At 38.8% G+C, this 17,194-nt stretch overlaps 1 protein-coding gene across 1 annotated transcript in view; it reads right to left on the bottom strand.

The window, feature by feature from the left end:
* PIAS1 (protein inhibitor of activated STAT 1) overlaps positions 1-12,152 on the bottom strand; it is a 132,410-nt gene extending 120,258 nt beyond the window's left edge. The window contains exon 1 of the mRNA XM_079129584.1: positions 12,076-12,152. Coding sequence (XP_078985710.1) covers positions 12,076-12,099 — 24 coding nt within the window. The 5' untranslated portion in view covers positions 12,100-12,152. The remainder of the gene's footprint in view (positions 1-12,075) is intronic.
* Between the last annotated feature and the right edge of the window lie 5,042 nt (positions 12,153-17,194).

Here is a 17,194-nt window from a genome sequence, read left to right as displayed (position 1 = left end):
AATGTTCTCTCTGATATGTGGATGCTAATACATAATAAAGGGGGGAGAAGGGAGAACAGAAATTCACTGGATTAGACAAAGGAGAATAAAGGGAAAGGAGGGAGGATTGGAATAGGAAAGACAGTAGAATGAATCAGACATAACTTTCCTAAGTTCATATATGATATATGAGCAGTGAAACTCCACATCATGTACAACCACAAGAATGTGATCCTATTACAAAGAACTTAAAAACCTTACACCAAAAATACAAAGAACCCAGTTAATAAATGAGGTAAGGAACTGGGAAGACACTTCACGGAAGATATATAGGTGATCAGCAAATATATGAAAAAGTGCTCATCATCCCTAATAACTAGAGAAATGCAAATCAAAACCACCCTAGGATTTCACCTAACTTCAATTATAATGGCTATTATCAAGAACAAAGGCAATTGATAGTGAGGATGTGGGGGAAAAGGCACACTTATATATTGCTGGTGGAGTTGCAAATTGGTGCAGCCACTCTGGAAAGCAGTATGGAGATTCCTCAGAAAACTTGGAATGGACCCACCATTTAACCCAGCTATCCCATTCCTTGATTTATACCCAAAGGACTTAAAAATCAGCATACTGCAGTAATGCAACCACATGAATGTTTATAGCTGCTCAATTCACAATAGCTAGATTATGGAACCAACCTAGATGCCCTTCGATTGATAAATGGATAAAGAAACTATGGTATATATACACAATGGAATACTACTCAGCCATAAAGAAGAATAAAATTTTTTGCAGATAAATGGAGTTGGAGAATATCATGCTAAGTGAAATAAGCCAATCCCAAAAAAACAAAGGCCAATGTTTTCTCCGATAAGTGAATGATGATACATAACGGGGGTAGGGGGTGGCAGAGAAGAATGGAGGAACTTTGGACTATGCAGAGCGAAATGGGGCCGGAGGGGTCGGGGGAAGGAAAGATAGTGTACTGAGACAGACATTATTACCCTATGTACATGTATGATTACATGAATGGTGTGAACCTACACTGTGTACAACCATAGAAATGAAAAGTTGTACCCCATTTGTGTACAATGAATCAAAATGCAATCTGTAAAAATAAAAAAATAAATAAATAAAAAAGAAACTGTAAGAAATAAATTAGGCAACCAAAAAAAAAGACTATGATCCTAATTAGAATAAGTGACACTCTATGTGTGTAGAATATGTCAAAATACATCCTCTACTGTCATGTAAATCTAAAAAGAATAAAAAATTAAACTATTTTCAGTGGTAGAGTATTATGCCTAGTATGCATGAGGCCCTGGGTTAGATCCCCAGCACCACCAAAATGGAAAAAAAAAAAAAGACCATTTTCAGCCAGGTACAGTGGCACACACCTGTAATCCAGCAATTTGGGAGGATGAGGCAAGATGATTTCAAGTCCAAAGCCAGTCTTTCAATTTACTGAGACCCTGTCTCAAAACAAAATATAAAAAGGGCTGGGGACATAGATCAGTTGTAGAGCACAGCAGCCTGGATTAGACCCCCAGTACTCCCCTCCAAATTAAATTAAATTTTAAAAAATTTAAAACTATTCTCAAAAAAATTAGTGGGAAGATTGTTTTATATTTTTCCAAAGCTCTTTGATGTCTAGCTTCATAAAAAGTCTGATTCTCATATCCATTTCCATAATCTGCTGTATTAGGTTGTTTTGGTTTAAGAATATGAGGAAAACCCAGCCTCACACAGATATACGGTTGGGAGCAAAATGTATTTTTATTAAAATACTCTATCATCTATCTATCTATCTTATCTAATCTATCTATCTATCTATCTATCTATAGTCTATCTATTGTTTGGTACTAAGGATTGAACCCAGGGGTGCTTTACCACTGAGCCATATCCCCAGCCCTTTTTATTTTTATTTTGAGCCAGGGTATCACTAAATTCCTGTGGCTGGACTTGCAATCCTCCTGCCTTCGCCTCCAGAGTCACTGGTATTACAGGCATGTGCCACTGCACCTGGTTCATTATACTTCTTCAAAATAACACATTCACTAATATCACAATGAGCTTATCAAGTCAAATATTGGAAACTGTCAAAAACTGGAAGCTGATGATGTCAAATACAAATTTTTCAAAATTCTATTTTTACTTGAAAGCTTAAATTGTATCATCAGCAACAAATACTGTCAGTTGTTCTCCTTTTAATGACAGGCTTTTTTTTTTTTTTTTTTTTTTTTTTTTTGATAAAATGTATGCCAAATACCCAAGTCTAAATAAGCACACTCTACCAGCAATTAGTTCAAGTAAAAATGGTATTCCATGAAAACTAGATAGTTTAGCTTGCAACTAAAACAACTGCACAAGTCTTTTCCCTGAGCAAACCATCAGATTTGGTATTCAATAAAAGTGCTTTACAGGGTACTTCTGATGTCATCATACAGAATACAATTAAAATTTACTCAAGAACTGAAACACAACAAAATTAATGTTTCACCGCTTCATCAAGGGCATTAAATGTAAAAGGCATTTATTTTTTAATTCCAGGTATCTGGTGATAGAGAATATAACTACTAGTATAATTCAGTGTCACTGCTTTAATTCATGCTAAGTAACCAGAAGTTTTGCTCACCAATTATTTTGCAAATATCAGTATAGTAAGTCAAACAATCCCTACCTGTTAAGTTTTTCATATATATTTTTAAGTGACTCTCCAACATTAATACTGCACAGGTTACATTATATGTGGTAGAGCAGGGGTTACAGCTCAGTGGTAAAGCACATGCTTAGTACAGACAATGCCTTGGGTTTAATCCCCAACACCAAAAAAAATAAAAAATAAAAATCAAGAGCTGGGATGTAGCTTACCTGGCACGCACAGGGCCCTAGATTAATCCCCAGTACTGGGGCACAGTGGCATACACCTGTAATCCCAGCAGCTCCAGAGGCTGAGGCAGGAGTATCGTGAGTTCAAAGCTGGTCCCAGCAACTAATGGAGAGCCTAAGCAACTTAGTGATACAGGGTCTCACTAAATAAAATATAAAAAAGGGCTGGGGATGTGGCTCAGTGGCTAAGTGCCTCTAGGTTCATTCCCCAGTACCAAAAATAAAAATAAAAATAAAAAATAAAGGGCTGGGGTTGTGGCTCAGTGGTAGAGCACTCACCTAGCCTGTGTGAGGCACTGGGTTCAATTCCCAGTACCACATATAAGTAAATGAATAAAATAAGGGTCTATCAACATCTAAAAAAAAAATTTTGTTTTTGAAACTAGTATAGTAGCCCAGCACAGTTGTGCTCCCCTGTAATCCCAGCTTCTCAGGAGGCTGAGGCAGGAGGCAGGGGGACCTCTAGTTCAAAGCTACTTTCAACAACTTAGCAAGGCCCTAAGCAATTCAGCTTTTTTAATTTAGACCTTGTCTCTAAATAAAAAATATAAAAAGGGTTGGGGATATGGCTCAGTGATTAAGTGACCCTGGGTTCAATCCACGGAACAAAAAAAAAAAAAAAAAGAAAAGAAATCAGTACAGCAAAACCATTAAAACAAATCCTTAAGAACTTCTTTCCTTTTTTTTTGCACAGTGCTGGGCATTCAGACCAGGGCCTCTCACGTGATAGGCAAGTGTTCTACCACTGAGCTACAGCCCATTCCATCAAGAACTTCCAATCATATATATTGATAAATTCAATAAATAAATCTGCATAACTGTATATATGAAATATTCTGCAATGTTAAAAGAATAAAACCATTTTATTTTTTGGAGTCATGGAAAAATCTTCAACATATACTACTGAGTAAAAAAAAGTAAACTGTAGGAGTAAATTGTATAGTATGATCCCATTTAAGTTTTTAGAAGACATTTATGTGCATATACACATAAGAGTTCCTTCAATGTGCCCAGTTTTGTTCTGATCTAGATATGTACAATAAATTACAAATATTACAAAAAATACACATTTAAATGCCCATGCAGAGAAAAAATAGGCCAAACACAAAAGGCCACATATTACATGATTTCATTTGTATGAAATATACAAAACAGGAAAATCTACAGAGACAAAAAAACAGCTTACTTAGCAGGTGCCTATGGTTGGGGGTGAAGGAAGATGGTGAAACAGGAGAAACAGCTGAAAAATGTAAGGTTACTTTTTTTTTTTTAAAGCAAGTCTCTCCTCCCCCAGTCCTGTCTTGTAGGATTTCACCTTCTCCTTACTTTTTTTAATTCTTTTAGATGTTGATAAACCTTAGTCATTTATTTACATGTGATGCTGAGAATCGAACCCAGTGCCTCACATGCTAGGCAAGTGCTCTCTCTACCACTGAGCCACAACCCCAGCCCTGTAAGCTCACTTTTTGAGATGAGAAAAAGTCTAGAATTGACTGCGATAACAGCTGTACAACTTTGTGAATATATCAAAACTCACTTAAGTGTACACTTTTAAATGTGAACTATGTGGCAACAAGAATTATATCTCAATAAAGCTGTTATGCTTCCCCCATCCACCTAAAAAGGAATAGACAAAAACATATCAATGTTTTTGCTTCTAAGGGGAATGAAGATGATAAAGTCTTTCAAATTTTATTCTATTTATTGCTATACCATTACAATGAGAAATACATTCATTTACTATCTACAAAACTTAAAGGAATATAAGAGGTAAATCCAAAATATCCTTCAAAAGCCCTTCATAAATTATCCTGAATTTAATGTCATTCAAGTAAACTAAGAAACAGCCTGAATAAAAAAGTGAAGATATGACTCTAAGGATATTTCCCATAGACATGAGCATCAGCTCCATCCCCGACAAATATATCTTGAACAAAATCATTTGACAAATAGATATTAAACACCTACTGTGTCCAGAGGGCAGGAATGGAAAAGAACAGATTGGTGTCAAACCAAAACAACAGAAAGAAGCAAACTAACAACTGTGGTTTTAAGTTAAGGACTTCTGCTACACAGCTGAGGACACAAAACACAAAGTAGACTGGGATCAGACTATAGAAAATCTTGAATACCAGACTGAGACTATCCTTTTTTTTTATGGAAAGCCATTGAAAGTTTTTACAGACAGGAGTGACAGATGAAAGAAAGGCTTTGGTGAAATTAACATGGCAACCAAAGAGCAGAAACTGAAAGCAGAGAACAGCAGGAAAGGTAAGGAACTGATGAAGTTTTCAAAAATAGGAACACTTGTAAACAGTCCTGTGAGATTACTGGTGTTTCAACTAGTTCATGTTCAAAAGGTTGGTCTATTTTGTTTGCTTCATCTAAGGAAGAACAGAAAAGGAAAAAAGATGGTTTCTTCATCTGATGAATTTTAGAAATTCATGATAAAGAATGAAGAAGGTTTGCCAGAAAATTTTGAGGGGAAGTTTCTAGGCTATTATCTTTTGTGACACCACTGAAACCAAGGGTAGAGAGAAACAAAACAAATGGGAGTTCCTCAAAAAAAAAAAAAAAAAAAAAAAAAAAAGTCAGTCTTTTTTGTACAGGGGGATTGAACCCAAGGGCGCTTACCCACTGAATCACATCTCCAGGTCACTAAATTGCTGAGGGTGACTTTTAACTCTTAATCCTCCTGCCTCAGCCTCCCCAGACTCTGGGATTATAGGCAATGTACCACCATATCCGGCGAGTTTCTTAATTTTTAACACTGAAGGGAAGTATACTTACAAATAATTAACTGTAAGAATAGCAAAAGGCACAATGGTGATTAGGACAAGATGCTCCTCAACTTACAGGGGAGTTATCTCCTGATAAATCTAACATAAGGTGAAAATATCTTTTTCTTTATTGGGGGGAAGGTAACCAGGGGCACTTAACCACTGAGCCACATCCACAGCCCCTTATTTATTTATTTAGTTTTATTTTGAGATAGGGTCCCCTTAAATTGAGGAAGAAATATCTTAAATCAAAACTACATTTATTACACCTAACTTACCAAATATCATAGCTTGGCAACAAAGTACACTCTAGGATATTGGGTTCACCCTTACCACTGATAGGTGGCTGACTGAGAGCTTGGTTCACTGCTTCTGCCTTGCATTACCACAGCACCACGCCACATATTGCTAGCCCAGAAAAAGATCAAAACTCAAAATATGAAGTTTCCATTAACTGTGTATCACTTTCTCACCATCTGAAAGTCAAAAAATCGTATACTGGATCATTTGTACGTCTAAATTGATGCTAAAAGACAACTAAGTATTCTAAAAATTCTCTACTGAAGATTCTTTTAGTCCCAATGATAAAATTGGTTAAATAAATGCAGATTTAACTAAATACCAAATTCTGAAAATTCAAATTTAGAGTATGGTCCATTTCACATCCTTAATTTCATCAACTGATCCTTCTACAATACACTACTTTTCAGATGTTGTACAAATAGCATTCTTATTTCACCTAGGCATTTATTAATTGGCTTAACCCATAAAGGTTCCTTTTTTTAAATTTTTTTTTTTAGTTGTAGATGGACATAATATATTTACTTATTTTTTTATGTGGTGCTGAGGATGAACCCAGTGCCTCACATATGACAAATAAGCACTCTACCGCCGAGCTACATCTCCAGCCCTAAAGATTCCTTCTTAAAATTAAAAAAGTTTTCATTGCCTATATAACCTTTCTATAACAGCTCCTCAAAACAATGTTACCTACCAATTTAATACCATGGCAACGCTGCTATGAGATTAAAAAAAAATGAGTAGAGCAAATTCTGATTGCTAATTTCTCTTCATTAATGTTCAGAAGTTTAAAAATGCCAGTTAAAAATTGATTAGTATCTAAACAAGGCACCAAAACTTGCCATATTTGATTATTTCCGAAACTCAGACATACTTGAAATAAAGTATACACATTATTTCATAATCTATTTCATACTTTATCAAATGTTCAGAATCAGAAGAAATGTTTGCTAACATTTTGTAAAATCTCTCTGCCAACTTTTAATCTTATCTGATATACCATAGAAACAGAAACAATAAACCAGACATGATGGCACACACCTGTAGTCCCAGAGATTAGGATAACTGAGGAAGCAGGATTCAAAGTTCCAGGCTAGCCTTAGCAACATAATGAAACCCTGACTCAAAATAAAAAATAAAAAGGAGTGGGGATGTAACTCAGTGGTAAAGCGCCCCTGGTTCAACCCATAGTATCAAAAAAAGAAAAAAAAAGTAGAAGAAAGCAAGAAAGAAGAAACAATAAAGGAATAAAGGTAAAACAATGAAAGAACTAAGAATTACTAATTTACTTCACTTACAACACTTGAATCAGAAAACCATTTGCACTGCTCTCTGAAAGCACACAAAAAGTCTGTCATATCAATATATTTAGTTAAAATAAAACATTTGCAAAGCTTTATTCAAGGTCATTTGTCAAAACATTGTTCAAAATAGCAAAAAAGGGTATAGCTCAGTGGTACAGCATGTACTTAGCATGTGAGATGCTCCTGAGTTCATTCCCTAACATTCCTCCCAAAATAGCAAAAATATATAAATAATCTGTCTCATGATAAGAACTAGTTGAGTATAATATAATGTAACCTTTTAAATGATTATACAGACCTATACTTACTAACCTGAAAAGGCAGCCATGAAAATAACAGATTACAAATTAAAAAAACTATGATCTCTTGTGATGAATATATATACACTTACAGTCACAAAGTGTAAATGAATAGATACCCAGATGTTAACCATAATATTTCTGAGTGCTGAAATTACAGGTGTTATTTTTCTGCTTACTTTTCAGTATTCTCTGAAATTTTCCCAAGCAAAACAGTATTTGCAAAAATTAACACATATGATTTCAACTAACAAACTCCAAACTTTTTGCAAGAAAGCTGCCAAAGCCTAAGGAACATCCAAAAATACTGTAGTATTCAGCAAAAGAGAAAGCATTAACAAGAATTATATGTGGAGGAGGTACTCTAGAGGACTCCAGGACGGTCTTGCCACCTTTAAGGAGGCCTACAAAAAAAGATTTGTCAAACTACAAAATCTAGGTTCAAATCTGTCACTTTTATGTGTATGACCATGCATTAGTCACTTACCCTTTTTAGGCGCACTTTATCTATAAAAAGGAGTTATTACTTGCCTTTCCTATCTGAAAAAACTGTTGGAAAGATTAGAGATAATGTGACATTTTATGAACTGAAAAGTACCGTTTAAGTAAGATATTATCCAAACATTAAAAAAAAAAAAAAATGCTTAATGCCCGAGCCAAAAACTTCAGAAAACATTACAATTTCATGAAGTAATGAAGCAGGTTTTGTTGTTGTTGTTTTTAAAGGCTATATCTTATCATAAACATTCAGTTTTTCTGAGACTTAGATATTTATTCCCAGTTCTCACTACAACCATGACCCTTTTTATTTTCTTATCCCTCCCTAGTTACCAGCAAGAAAGGGTACAAATTACACTGAACTCAAAAGCCTCAGCAAGAAGCCTGGAGCAGCATGTTGATGGAGTTCACCAAGAGAAACCCAAGGTTAATCAGCTATGGACTCCACAATAAGCACCACTACAATCAACAGGGATTACAAGACAGTCTTTGAAGAAAAAGACAATACAATCACCCAGGAGAAAATCACAGAGGAAAAGGCAGTATTTCGAACAATTACATGAAATACTTAAAAACTGAAGTGTTTTATAAACTGTTTTTAAATACTGTTCACAAAATTAGTGACATAAAACAGAAACCATCTAAATATGGCTCTTGACAAAAGCAAGTTATGGAGATTAAAATAAAATCCATGAATAAATTTTCTGATCTACTTGCCGCTATTTGAAATAAAAGCAGACAAATTACACCACAAAGATCAAAACTAAGTGGATATTTCTTGAAAACAAAGAGGCAAATATGACAACAATCTACTGACATGCTTATAGATACTTTTAAAAGTATGGATTTTCTTCCCATTGAATTTTGTTATTTACTCCACTAAAATGATGATCAACTTCTTCCCTCCCACAGTTCCTCCTGTGTTAAAATGGCAATATAACTTGGTTTAAGTTTTAATACAGAAAACAATTAAGAGAAAAGTACTTTTAAGAGGAGCTACAAGAAGCTGTCAGATTATTAACTACCAACATCACCTGGCCATCACACCCTCCCACTTTTAAATTCATTAAGATAATAAAATATTCACTCTTCATAGTCGCACAAATGTTTTTATAGTAATTCCTTAATGAAAAATTAAACTTTTCATAAACAAATGTGCAGAGTACTCATTTTGATATGTATGACTCACAATATAATTTTTATTGGCAGTATCTTGAAGTGCTGCAGCTTGCACTATACCTACAGGGGATACAGATCTGTTTTTCCTATCTAGATCTTTGCAGATTTGTTATAGATTTAAAAGGATTCAAAAGGGCCAAGTGGAAAATAATTATGAATACAATCCACAGCAAAATTAAACGTGAACTGTGAACAAGGATAATGAAAAAGTTACTGTATTATCAAAAGCCTTTCAGTTTAAAGTACTGTATTTCCATTTAGAATTTCAAAAAGTAAAACTAGGTTTTTCTTAATTCTTACTGATTTTTTCTACCTTTTTAGGGTATATGTTATTTACTTACAAAAATCACAAACAAAAAAAGCCCTGCAAAAATATTTTCAAATGGAGTATCTTCCAAACTTGACTGCACAAAAAATTATATATGCATATTCTTAAATAACTATAGCTGGCTCCTGAGTTCACCTCCCCCATTCCCAAAAAAAGAACAGTAAATTTAACCACAATGAAGCATTAGCAAAATTTTTAACACAACTATCACCAGTTAAGTAATTCATCACAGCTCCTCAATGTCTCAGGCACACATAATGACACACAAACATGTCAAAACAGTTATAATTTGAAAAATTATACAACAGGAACATAAAAGTGGAAAACAACTCCTCTGGAAAAACTAAAGATGATTTTGAAAAGAGCAAAAAATAGGAGACCAATTTTAGAAAAATAACATTTGCCCAAGTGAAGTGTTTAGTGTTCATCTGATATGGACACATTTTTTGTAAAGAGAAACTTTACCTAACAAGACTCACACCAGGGATCTCATCTATCCTCAAAGGCACTTTCTTAAAATGAGAAAGAACAAAGAAGTAAATCTCCCAGCATGTGCTTTCCATACTAGTTTCTTCGGACAACATCAAAAGTCACAATATAGCCCCCACAAGCTTTTCAGTTTTACTCTATGGTCCATGTATAATAGAACTGATAAGCTATTTCAAAAGGACTCCTAATAAAACAAATATTAGAAGCAAGGATCACAGCAACAAAGTGACTATATTTTGAGAAACTATAGAAAACGCTATCTTAAAGTTGTGTACTTTTTTTATTTTCAGGGTAAATTATCTCCAAATAGTCAAATTCCTGAGGCTTTCTCCTTTCAAGTCAAACTGAAAAGAAAGCATCCATTCTAGTTCTTCTGTCGTAAATGCGTAATTAGAAGTAAATTTTAAAAGAATGACAAAGTCAACACCGCAATATACAAATCTTGGAATGTTAATGCTCCGAAGTTGTTAGGGAAAATGATCTTTCAATGAGGCTTTTCCACAGGAAAAAATCTCTCCAGAAACGAACCTGGTGTTTGGTGTTTTTTTAAACAAGTTGTTTCATTATAACGCAGGAAAAAAATAAGTGACTTTTATTAATTATAAAAAGAATTTACAAATATCCCCAAGGATTTACAATCGTATGTCCCAATCTCCACTCTGACAGAGATGTCAATTCTCTGGGCTGTGATATAACCAGCTGCTTGGTTCACACACAGGAAGCCACAGAAAAGGGAATATCGCGTTCAGAGACTCGAAATAATACGCGTTAGTTAAGAACTGCTTGCTACTAAACCAAAATTATTCAAGCGGAGCCCCATTTGTCACAATCCAATCATAAGGGTTCCACCCCCTCCCCCAACTGCTTGTGTAGTGGTATATCTGCTTCGGTAAAGAAGCCATCATCAGGTAAAGACTGGGGTGGGAGAGAAAGCGGGGGAAAGGGGGCACCCTTTCATCTCATTTCGCGAGGCGTGAGTAATTGGTACAGTTGAGAGGAACGGAGGAACGTTCTATTTATTGGGGGTTGAAGTAGGATGAGGGGGGAGAATTTCGTTCAAATCAACATGGCCAGCAAGATGTCCCTACAAACAAAAGGCAACGGGGGGATATAAACACGAACCATTCACCTCCATCAGCTATAGCATCGCCATCATGGTGTGTGCAGAGACCCCCAAAGGCTCCTCTCACCCTCCACGCCAGTCAAAGCAAGAGAAGGGAGAGAGGAGCTGCATCCCACCACCCACTACTCCTTCCAAATACACACACTTCCAGGGGGGTTTCTCCCCGCTCCCCGGTGGTCCGGAATCAGAGAGAAAGAGTAACGTCCCGCCCAGGCAGACTCTCCCACTACCCCTCAGTCGAACCCCAACGCCGGCCCGAGGTTCACTAAACTTTACCGGAGCTTCTCCCCCACCTCCCTACCACGTCGCCCCAGGACCGTGCTTCCCACTAGCGGGGCAACCCTGCGCCTCCTGACAGGCGGGCAGCCGGGAGAGCCAAGTCCGGGGCGGGGGCGCCAGGGAATCCACAGAGGGGCGGGGCGGCCGGAGCCAAGTTCCCGGGGGTTTGAGGAGAGCGCCTGACAGGAGCCCGGGACTGCAAAGGAGGAAGAGGAAGCGGCGACGGGGAGCTTTCCCAATTCCCCCCTACGAGAACACCCTGCCCCCAGCCCCAGCTCCCCATGGGGGGCGGGGAGGCGGGCTGCAAGGTGAGGAGCCCGAGCCGCGGAGACAGCCGCAGCCCCTACCTTCCGACCCGCTCTCTTCCCCCGCCACCCCCGCCAGAGGCGCCCACAACAATAACACGCCGGGGACGACCCGTCAGCGCCCCCGAGGCACTCGGGGCCCGCGGCCCGCCGTAGCCAGGCCCCCTCTGCTGGGGCCAGGCGAGTCTCTCCTCCCTACAACTCCAGGCCCCGGGGGAGCCAGGCCGGAGCGGCCCCCCAGGGTCGGACCCATCCCCCCCAGCACCAGCGGCGCCGTCTCCGCGGCCGAATATTAGAAGTGAATTCGAGCTGCGCTTTACCTTTAGTTCCGCACTGTCCGCCATCTTGCGTCTGTCAGCGCAAGCGCAGTGAGCCTCGCCGGGGGCCGCCGCTAGACCCTCCCCTCCGGCCTGCCTGGCCCCGCCCCGGCCCGCCCCTCTACCTCCCTGGCCCGCCCCCGGCCTCCGCCCCGCGCCGGGCGCTCGGAGCCCCGCCCCGGGCACGTACCGCAGCGAGACAGGCACGTACCATTTAAATAATGGCGCCAAGCGGCGAGGTTTGACAGTTACTCCCCCCTCGGCCTCCCCGCCCCCATTCTTACTCTGCAGGGGCCTCCAGGGAAGGGACCTAGTTAGAGGGACGCTGACCTGAGCCCCGCCCCTCGGGGTCCGCGGAACCCTTCGGCAAAGCTTCGATGCCTACTGTCGTAGAAACAATAATGCCCCCTCCCCCAACCAGCAAGGCATTTTCAGCACCTGCTACCTGCGAGGTTACGCGTGGGCCAAACGTAACACTCCGTTACTTTTAAGGAGCACTTGAAGCATTTCTAGGCTTGTTGGCTCAGATCCTCCTCCTGATAACGCGGTGAGATAGGCAAGGAAGAGATTGTACTTCCATGGTAAATATTCCGAAATGAAAACTCAGAGGAAAAGTGACTTGCCCAAACAACTACTGCTTAACAAGGGTGGCCCAAGACAAAATTCCGAAGACGTCCATTCATTAACTTCTTTGTTTCAACGAGTATTTATTTAGCGACTATCTGCTGGTCCTCTGCATTGGGAAATTAGACAAGGTCCCTGCCCTCCTATCATTCTCTAATGAGGGAACAGACAAGTGAACTATAAAGATACAATACAAAGGGTGATGAATGGCAGAAAGGAGCAAAAGGTTCAGTAGGAGGAAGAAAAAAAGGTTTAAGAGGAGGTGTGCTTAATCCTGGAAGAGCTTTCCCTACTATATTGCTATTCAAATAGAGTTAATGAAAGATTATTCCATACCTTTTCCTTTCTACTAAAAGCTTCCTGTACTTCCTATCCAACCCTTACATTTTATTGGTCAACTTTGCCTCATATCTCATGGGAAAAAATGAAAGATAAGAGACATGAATTCCCTTATCTTCTCACGGTCATAACTACTCTTATCTGCATAGTATCATTTGTATTACTATGGAGTGTCCCTGCATCAAGAAGACCAGGCTTCCACCAGTGACCTGGATTCCTTTCACTCCCACATTCCTAAAGATTTTACTCCTACAATTACTTTGCTCTTCAGCATCATTAGTTTCCCCCCCTTCTCAATTGGATTACTCTCATCAGCATATAAACATACTGAAATTCCTAAAATAAACCTCCTTGACTCCAAAATCGTCTCCAGCAACTTCTCCATTTCTCTCTCTTCAGTGTATAAATTCTCAAAAAGATTTTTAATCCCTACAGTCCTCCTTCTTGCTTCACTTTCTTCTTTCGGTCTACTCTGATCCAGCTTTGGCTCCCATCATCATGATCACTTACCAAGATTACTAATCATCTCCTTGTTTCCAAAGTCAATTATCAATTCTCTAGTCTTATCTAAACTGACCTCAGGGAACTGCTAAGAGTCGACATGCTTCCTTTCTCTTGAAACAGTTTTTCTCCTGAACTTTTCTCCATATCCCATTGTCCTGATATTCCTGTTCCCTCATTGGGTTCAATATCCTTTGCTGATTTTTTTCCTCTTTAGATAAATTCTTTTCTTTCTTTCTGTTTGTTGTTGTCATTGTTGTTTTTCAGTACTAGGGATTGAAACCAAAGTCTTGTACATGCAAGGCAAGTGTTCTACCCCTGAGTTACTTCCCCACTCTTTTTTTTTTTTTTTTTTTTTTTTTTTTTATTTTGATACAGGATCTTGCTAAATTGTCCAGGATGGCCTTGAATTTGTGCTGCCCCTACCTCAGCCTCCTGAGTCCCTGGGATTACAGGAATGTGCTAAGTCTTGAAACATTGGAGTACCCTGGGCTCAGGCCTTAGTCTTCTGTATTTTGCTGTCACCAGCTGAAATCATTCAACTCCGTGATTTTAAGTCTATAAGATGATGACTTTCAAATGTTTCTCTTGCTTAGACTTCCCCACCAAAACCTAGATTCACAAATTTTATTGATGGGTTTGGGATGTAGCTCAGTGGAAGAAAGCTTGCCTAGCAAGCACAAAGCCCTAGGTTCCATTCTTAGCAAAAAAAAGGTAATTGACTACTTATATATCTATACCTCTTGTGTCATAATCATCTCAAACTTATTAAAGAGATTTTTTTTATCCCTCATTTTGCACCTTTCCCAGTAGTCTCACTGATTGGCACCATTATCCATTTAGTTGTTCAAGCCCAAAATCAGGAAAATATTCTTTTTTTGGGGGGGTGGGGGGGAATTGGTTTACCCGGAATTAAACTCAGGGGCACTCCATCACTGAGCCACATCCCCAGCCCTATTTTGTATTTTACTTACAGACAGGGTCCTACTGTGTGGCTTAGAACCTCACCATTGTTGAGGCTGGTTTTGAACTCTGGATCCTCAAGCCTCAGCCTTCCCAGCTGCTGGGATTACACGTGTGCACCACCACACCCAGCTTGGAAAACATTCTTGATTCCTCTCTTTGACCTCCTACATCCAGCCATCCAATTCAGCCAGACCAGCCGAATTGTTCTCTAAAACATATCCCAAGTCAGTTCATTTCACTGCATTTTCACTACCATAAACCTGTTCCCAGATGTCATAATCTTACACAATGACAACTGAAAAGGCTGTCCAACTGACAGGACCACATATTGACTTTGTTTTCTTCAGTACTAGGGATTGAAATTAGGACCCCTGTGTGCTAGGTAAGTGGTCTATCACTGAACTACATCCCCAACCCATACATTATGTCTTTTGAGACCTTCCACATTTTTTCCACTTTGACCCATATGTAGAATAAAAAAATATATATTTGGTCTTGTCCCTGGTTCCTAGTTCAGGAAACACTTGTCATTCCTCTATTCTAGTGTCTTTTGTTATTCATGAGACCCTTTCAGTCACACCTGAGTTTATGGTAATGAGGTGACTCGGTGTAGCCCCTAGACAGCTTCTGCAAGGTAAATGGTCACCACAAAGATGAGAGTCAGGGTGGGTTCCCTGTTGCACACATGTAATCCCAGCTACTTGGGCGGCTGAGGCAGAAGGATCACAAGTTTGAGGAAAGCCTAGACAATTTACTGAGATCCTGTCTAAAAACAAAACTAGATGGGGGAAAAAAACAGGGACATAAATTAGTGATAGAGCACTTTCATAGCATGTGCAAGGCCCTGGGTTCAATCCCCAGTACTAAGGAAAAAAAATAAGATTAGAGGTTAGGAACCTTCAGACTCATCTACCCCCCCACCTCCAGGGAGTGAAGGAAGCTGGAAATACAGGTTATAAACCACCACCACCACCACCACACTTTTTTTCTTCTTTTTTTTGGGACGGAGAGGGGATTGAATCCAAAGGTACTTTACCACTGAGCTACATCCCCAGCCATTTTCATTTTTTTATTTTGAGTTGAGACAAGGTCTTGATAAATTGCTGAAGCCAGTCTTGAACTTGCAACCTCCTGCTTTAGCCTCCATAATTGCAGTTACAGGTATGCCCTCCCTGTCTTGTATGTTTTATAATAAACCGATATACACAGTAGAGTGTTTCCCTGAGATTTGTGAATTGTTCTAGAGTTGTTCTAGTGAATCATTAAACCTGAGGAGATTGTAGGAACTCTTTTTTTAAAAAAATATTTTTGTAGTTATAGAGGGACATAATACCTTTATTTTATTTATTCACTTTTATGTGATGCTGAGGATTGAACCCAGTGCTTCACAAATGCCAGGCAAGTGCTCTACCACTGAGCCACTCTTGAGTCTCAGTGTCTCTATCTCTGTCTCTCTCTCTTTTTTTTTTAAGCAATGTTTGGGTTTGAACCCAGGGCTTTATGCATGCTGGGCAAGCACTCTACCACTCCAGCCCAGAAACCCTTGAATTTATCACTGATCTGTCATAAGTATGGGTTGGACTGCAACTGGTGTCTAATGTGGGTAGTGTAATAGGACCAAGCTCTGAGACTCTTCTCTTTGCATTAACCCCTGAATTTAGGTCACCAATTAGGTGTCAGAGAAATAGAGAATTGTATTTGATGTCAGAAAGTACATAAGACACTCCTTCCATTAAAAATAATTAAAAATTATATTTTACAACTGTGTTTGGATAAAGACAAATGTAATGCAAGCTGATTATCATTTTTTCCTCTGATTTTCAAAAATTTAAAACATTTTTGTGAGCCAGAGCCATGGCACATGCTTGTAATCCCAGCAACTGAGAAGGTTGAGGTAGGAAGATGGCAAGTTTGAGCCCAGCCTGAGCAATTTAGCGAGACCTTTTCTCCAAATAAAAAATAAAAAGGGTTTGGAATATAGTTCAGCTTGGTAGTTCAATCCTCAGTACTACCAAAAAATTAAGGAGGAGGGGGAGGAGGAGGGGGAGAAGGAGGAGAATATTTAGAAGCAAATCTCTGTGGTTTTCATAGAAAGGAAAAGTTGTACCCCATTTGTGTACAATGAATCAAAATGTGTCTGTAAAAATAAAAAAGATTTTAATAAAAAAAACTCTGTGGTTTTTAGTTTTTAGTTAGGCATGCATGGCCTTCTTAGAAATGAATCTCACATATATTGTTGGTAGGAATGATATGACCACTCTGGAAAATAGTTTGGCAGTTATCTTGAAAAATGAAAATGTACTTAACCATAAGACTCAGCAGTGATTGCACCCTTGAGCATTTATCCCAGAGAAATGAAGACTTATTTTCACATAGGAGGTTATACAGGAATGTCCATAGCAACTTTATTTATTAGGATTCTGTGTTAACTTCCATCACTTTGACAAAATACCTGAGATAAAAAATTTAAAAGGGGGAAAGCTGAGCATGGTGTCACACACTCATTCCCAAAGACTTGGGAGAATGAGGCAAGAGATCATAAATTCAAGGCCAGCCTGGGCAAGTTAGCAAGACCTTCTCTAAATATTTAAAGAGGATGGGGGTGGGTGTAACTATGGTAGAAGGCCTCTGGGTTCAATACCTAGTCCCCAAAATAAAATAAAATGAGGAAAGATTTATTTTTGCTCAGGGT

Source organism: Sciurus vulgaris (genome assembly GCF_902686455.1).
Source record: "Sciurus vulgaris genome assembly, chromosome: 2".
Classification (NCBI taxonomy): domain Eukaryota; kingdom Metazoa; phylum Chordata; class Mammalia; order Rodentia; family Sciuridae; genus Sciurus; species Sciurus vulgaris.
This window is presented reverse-complemented; position numbering and strand designations above follow the sequence as displayed.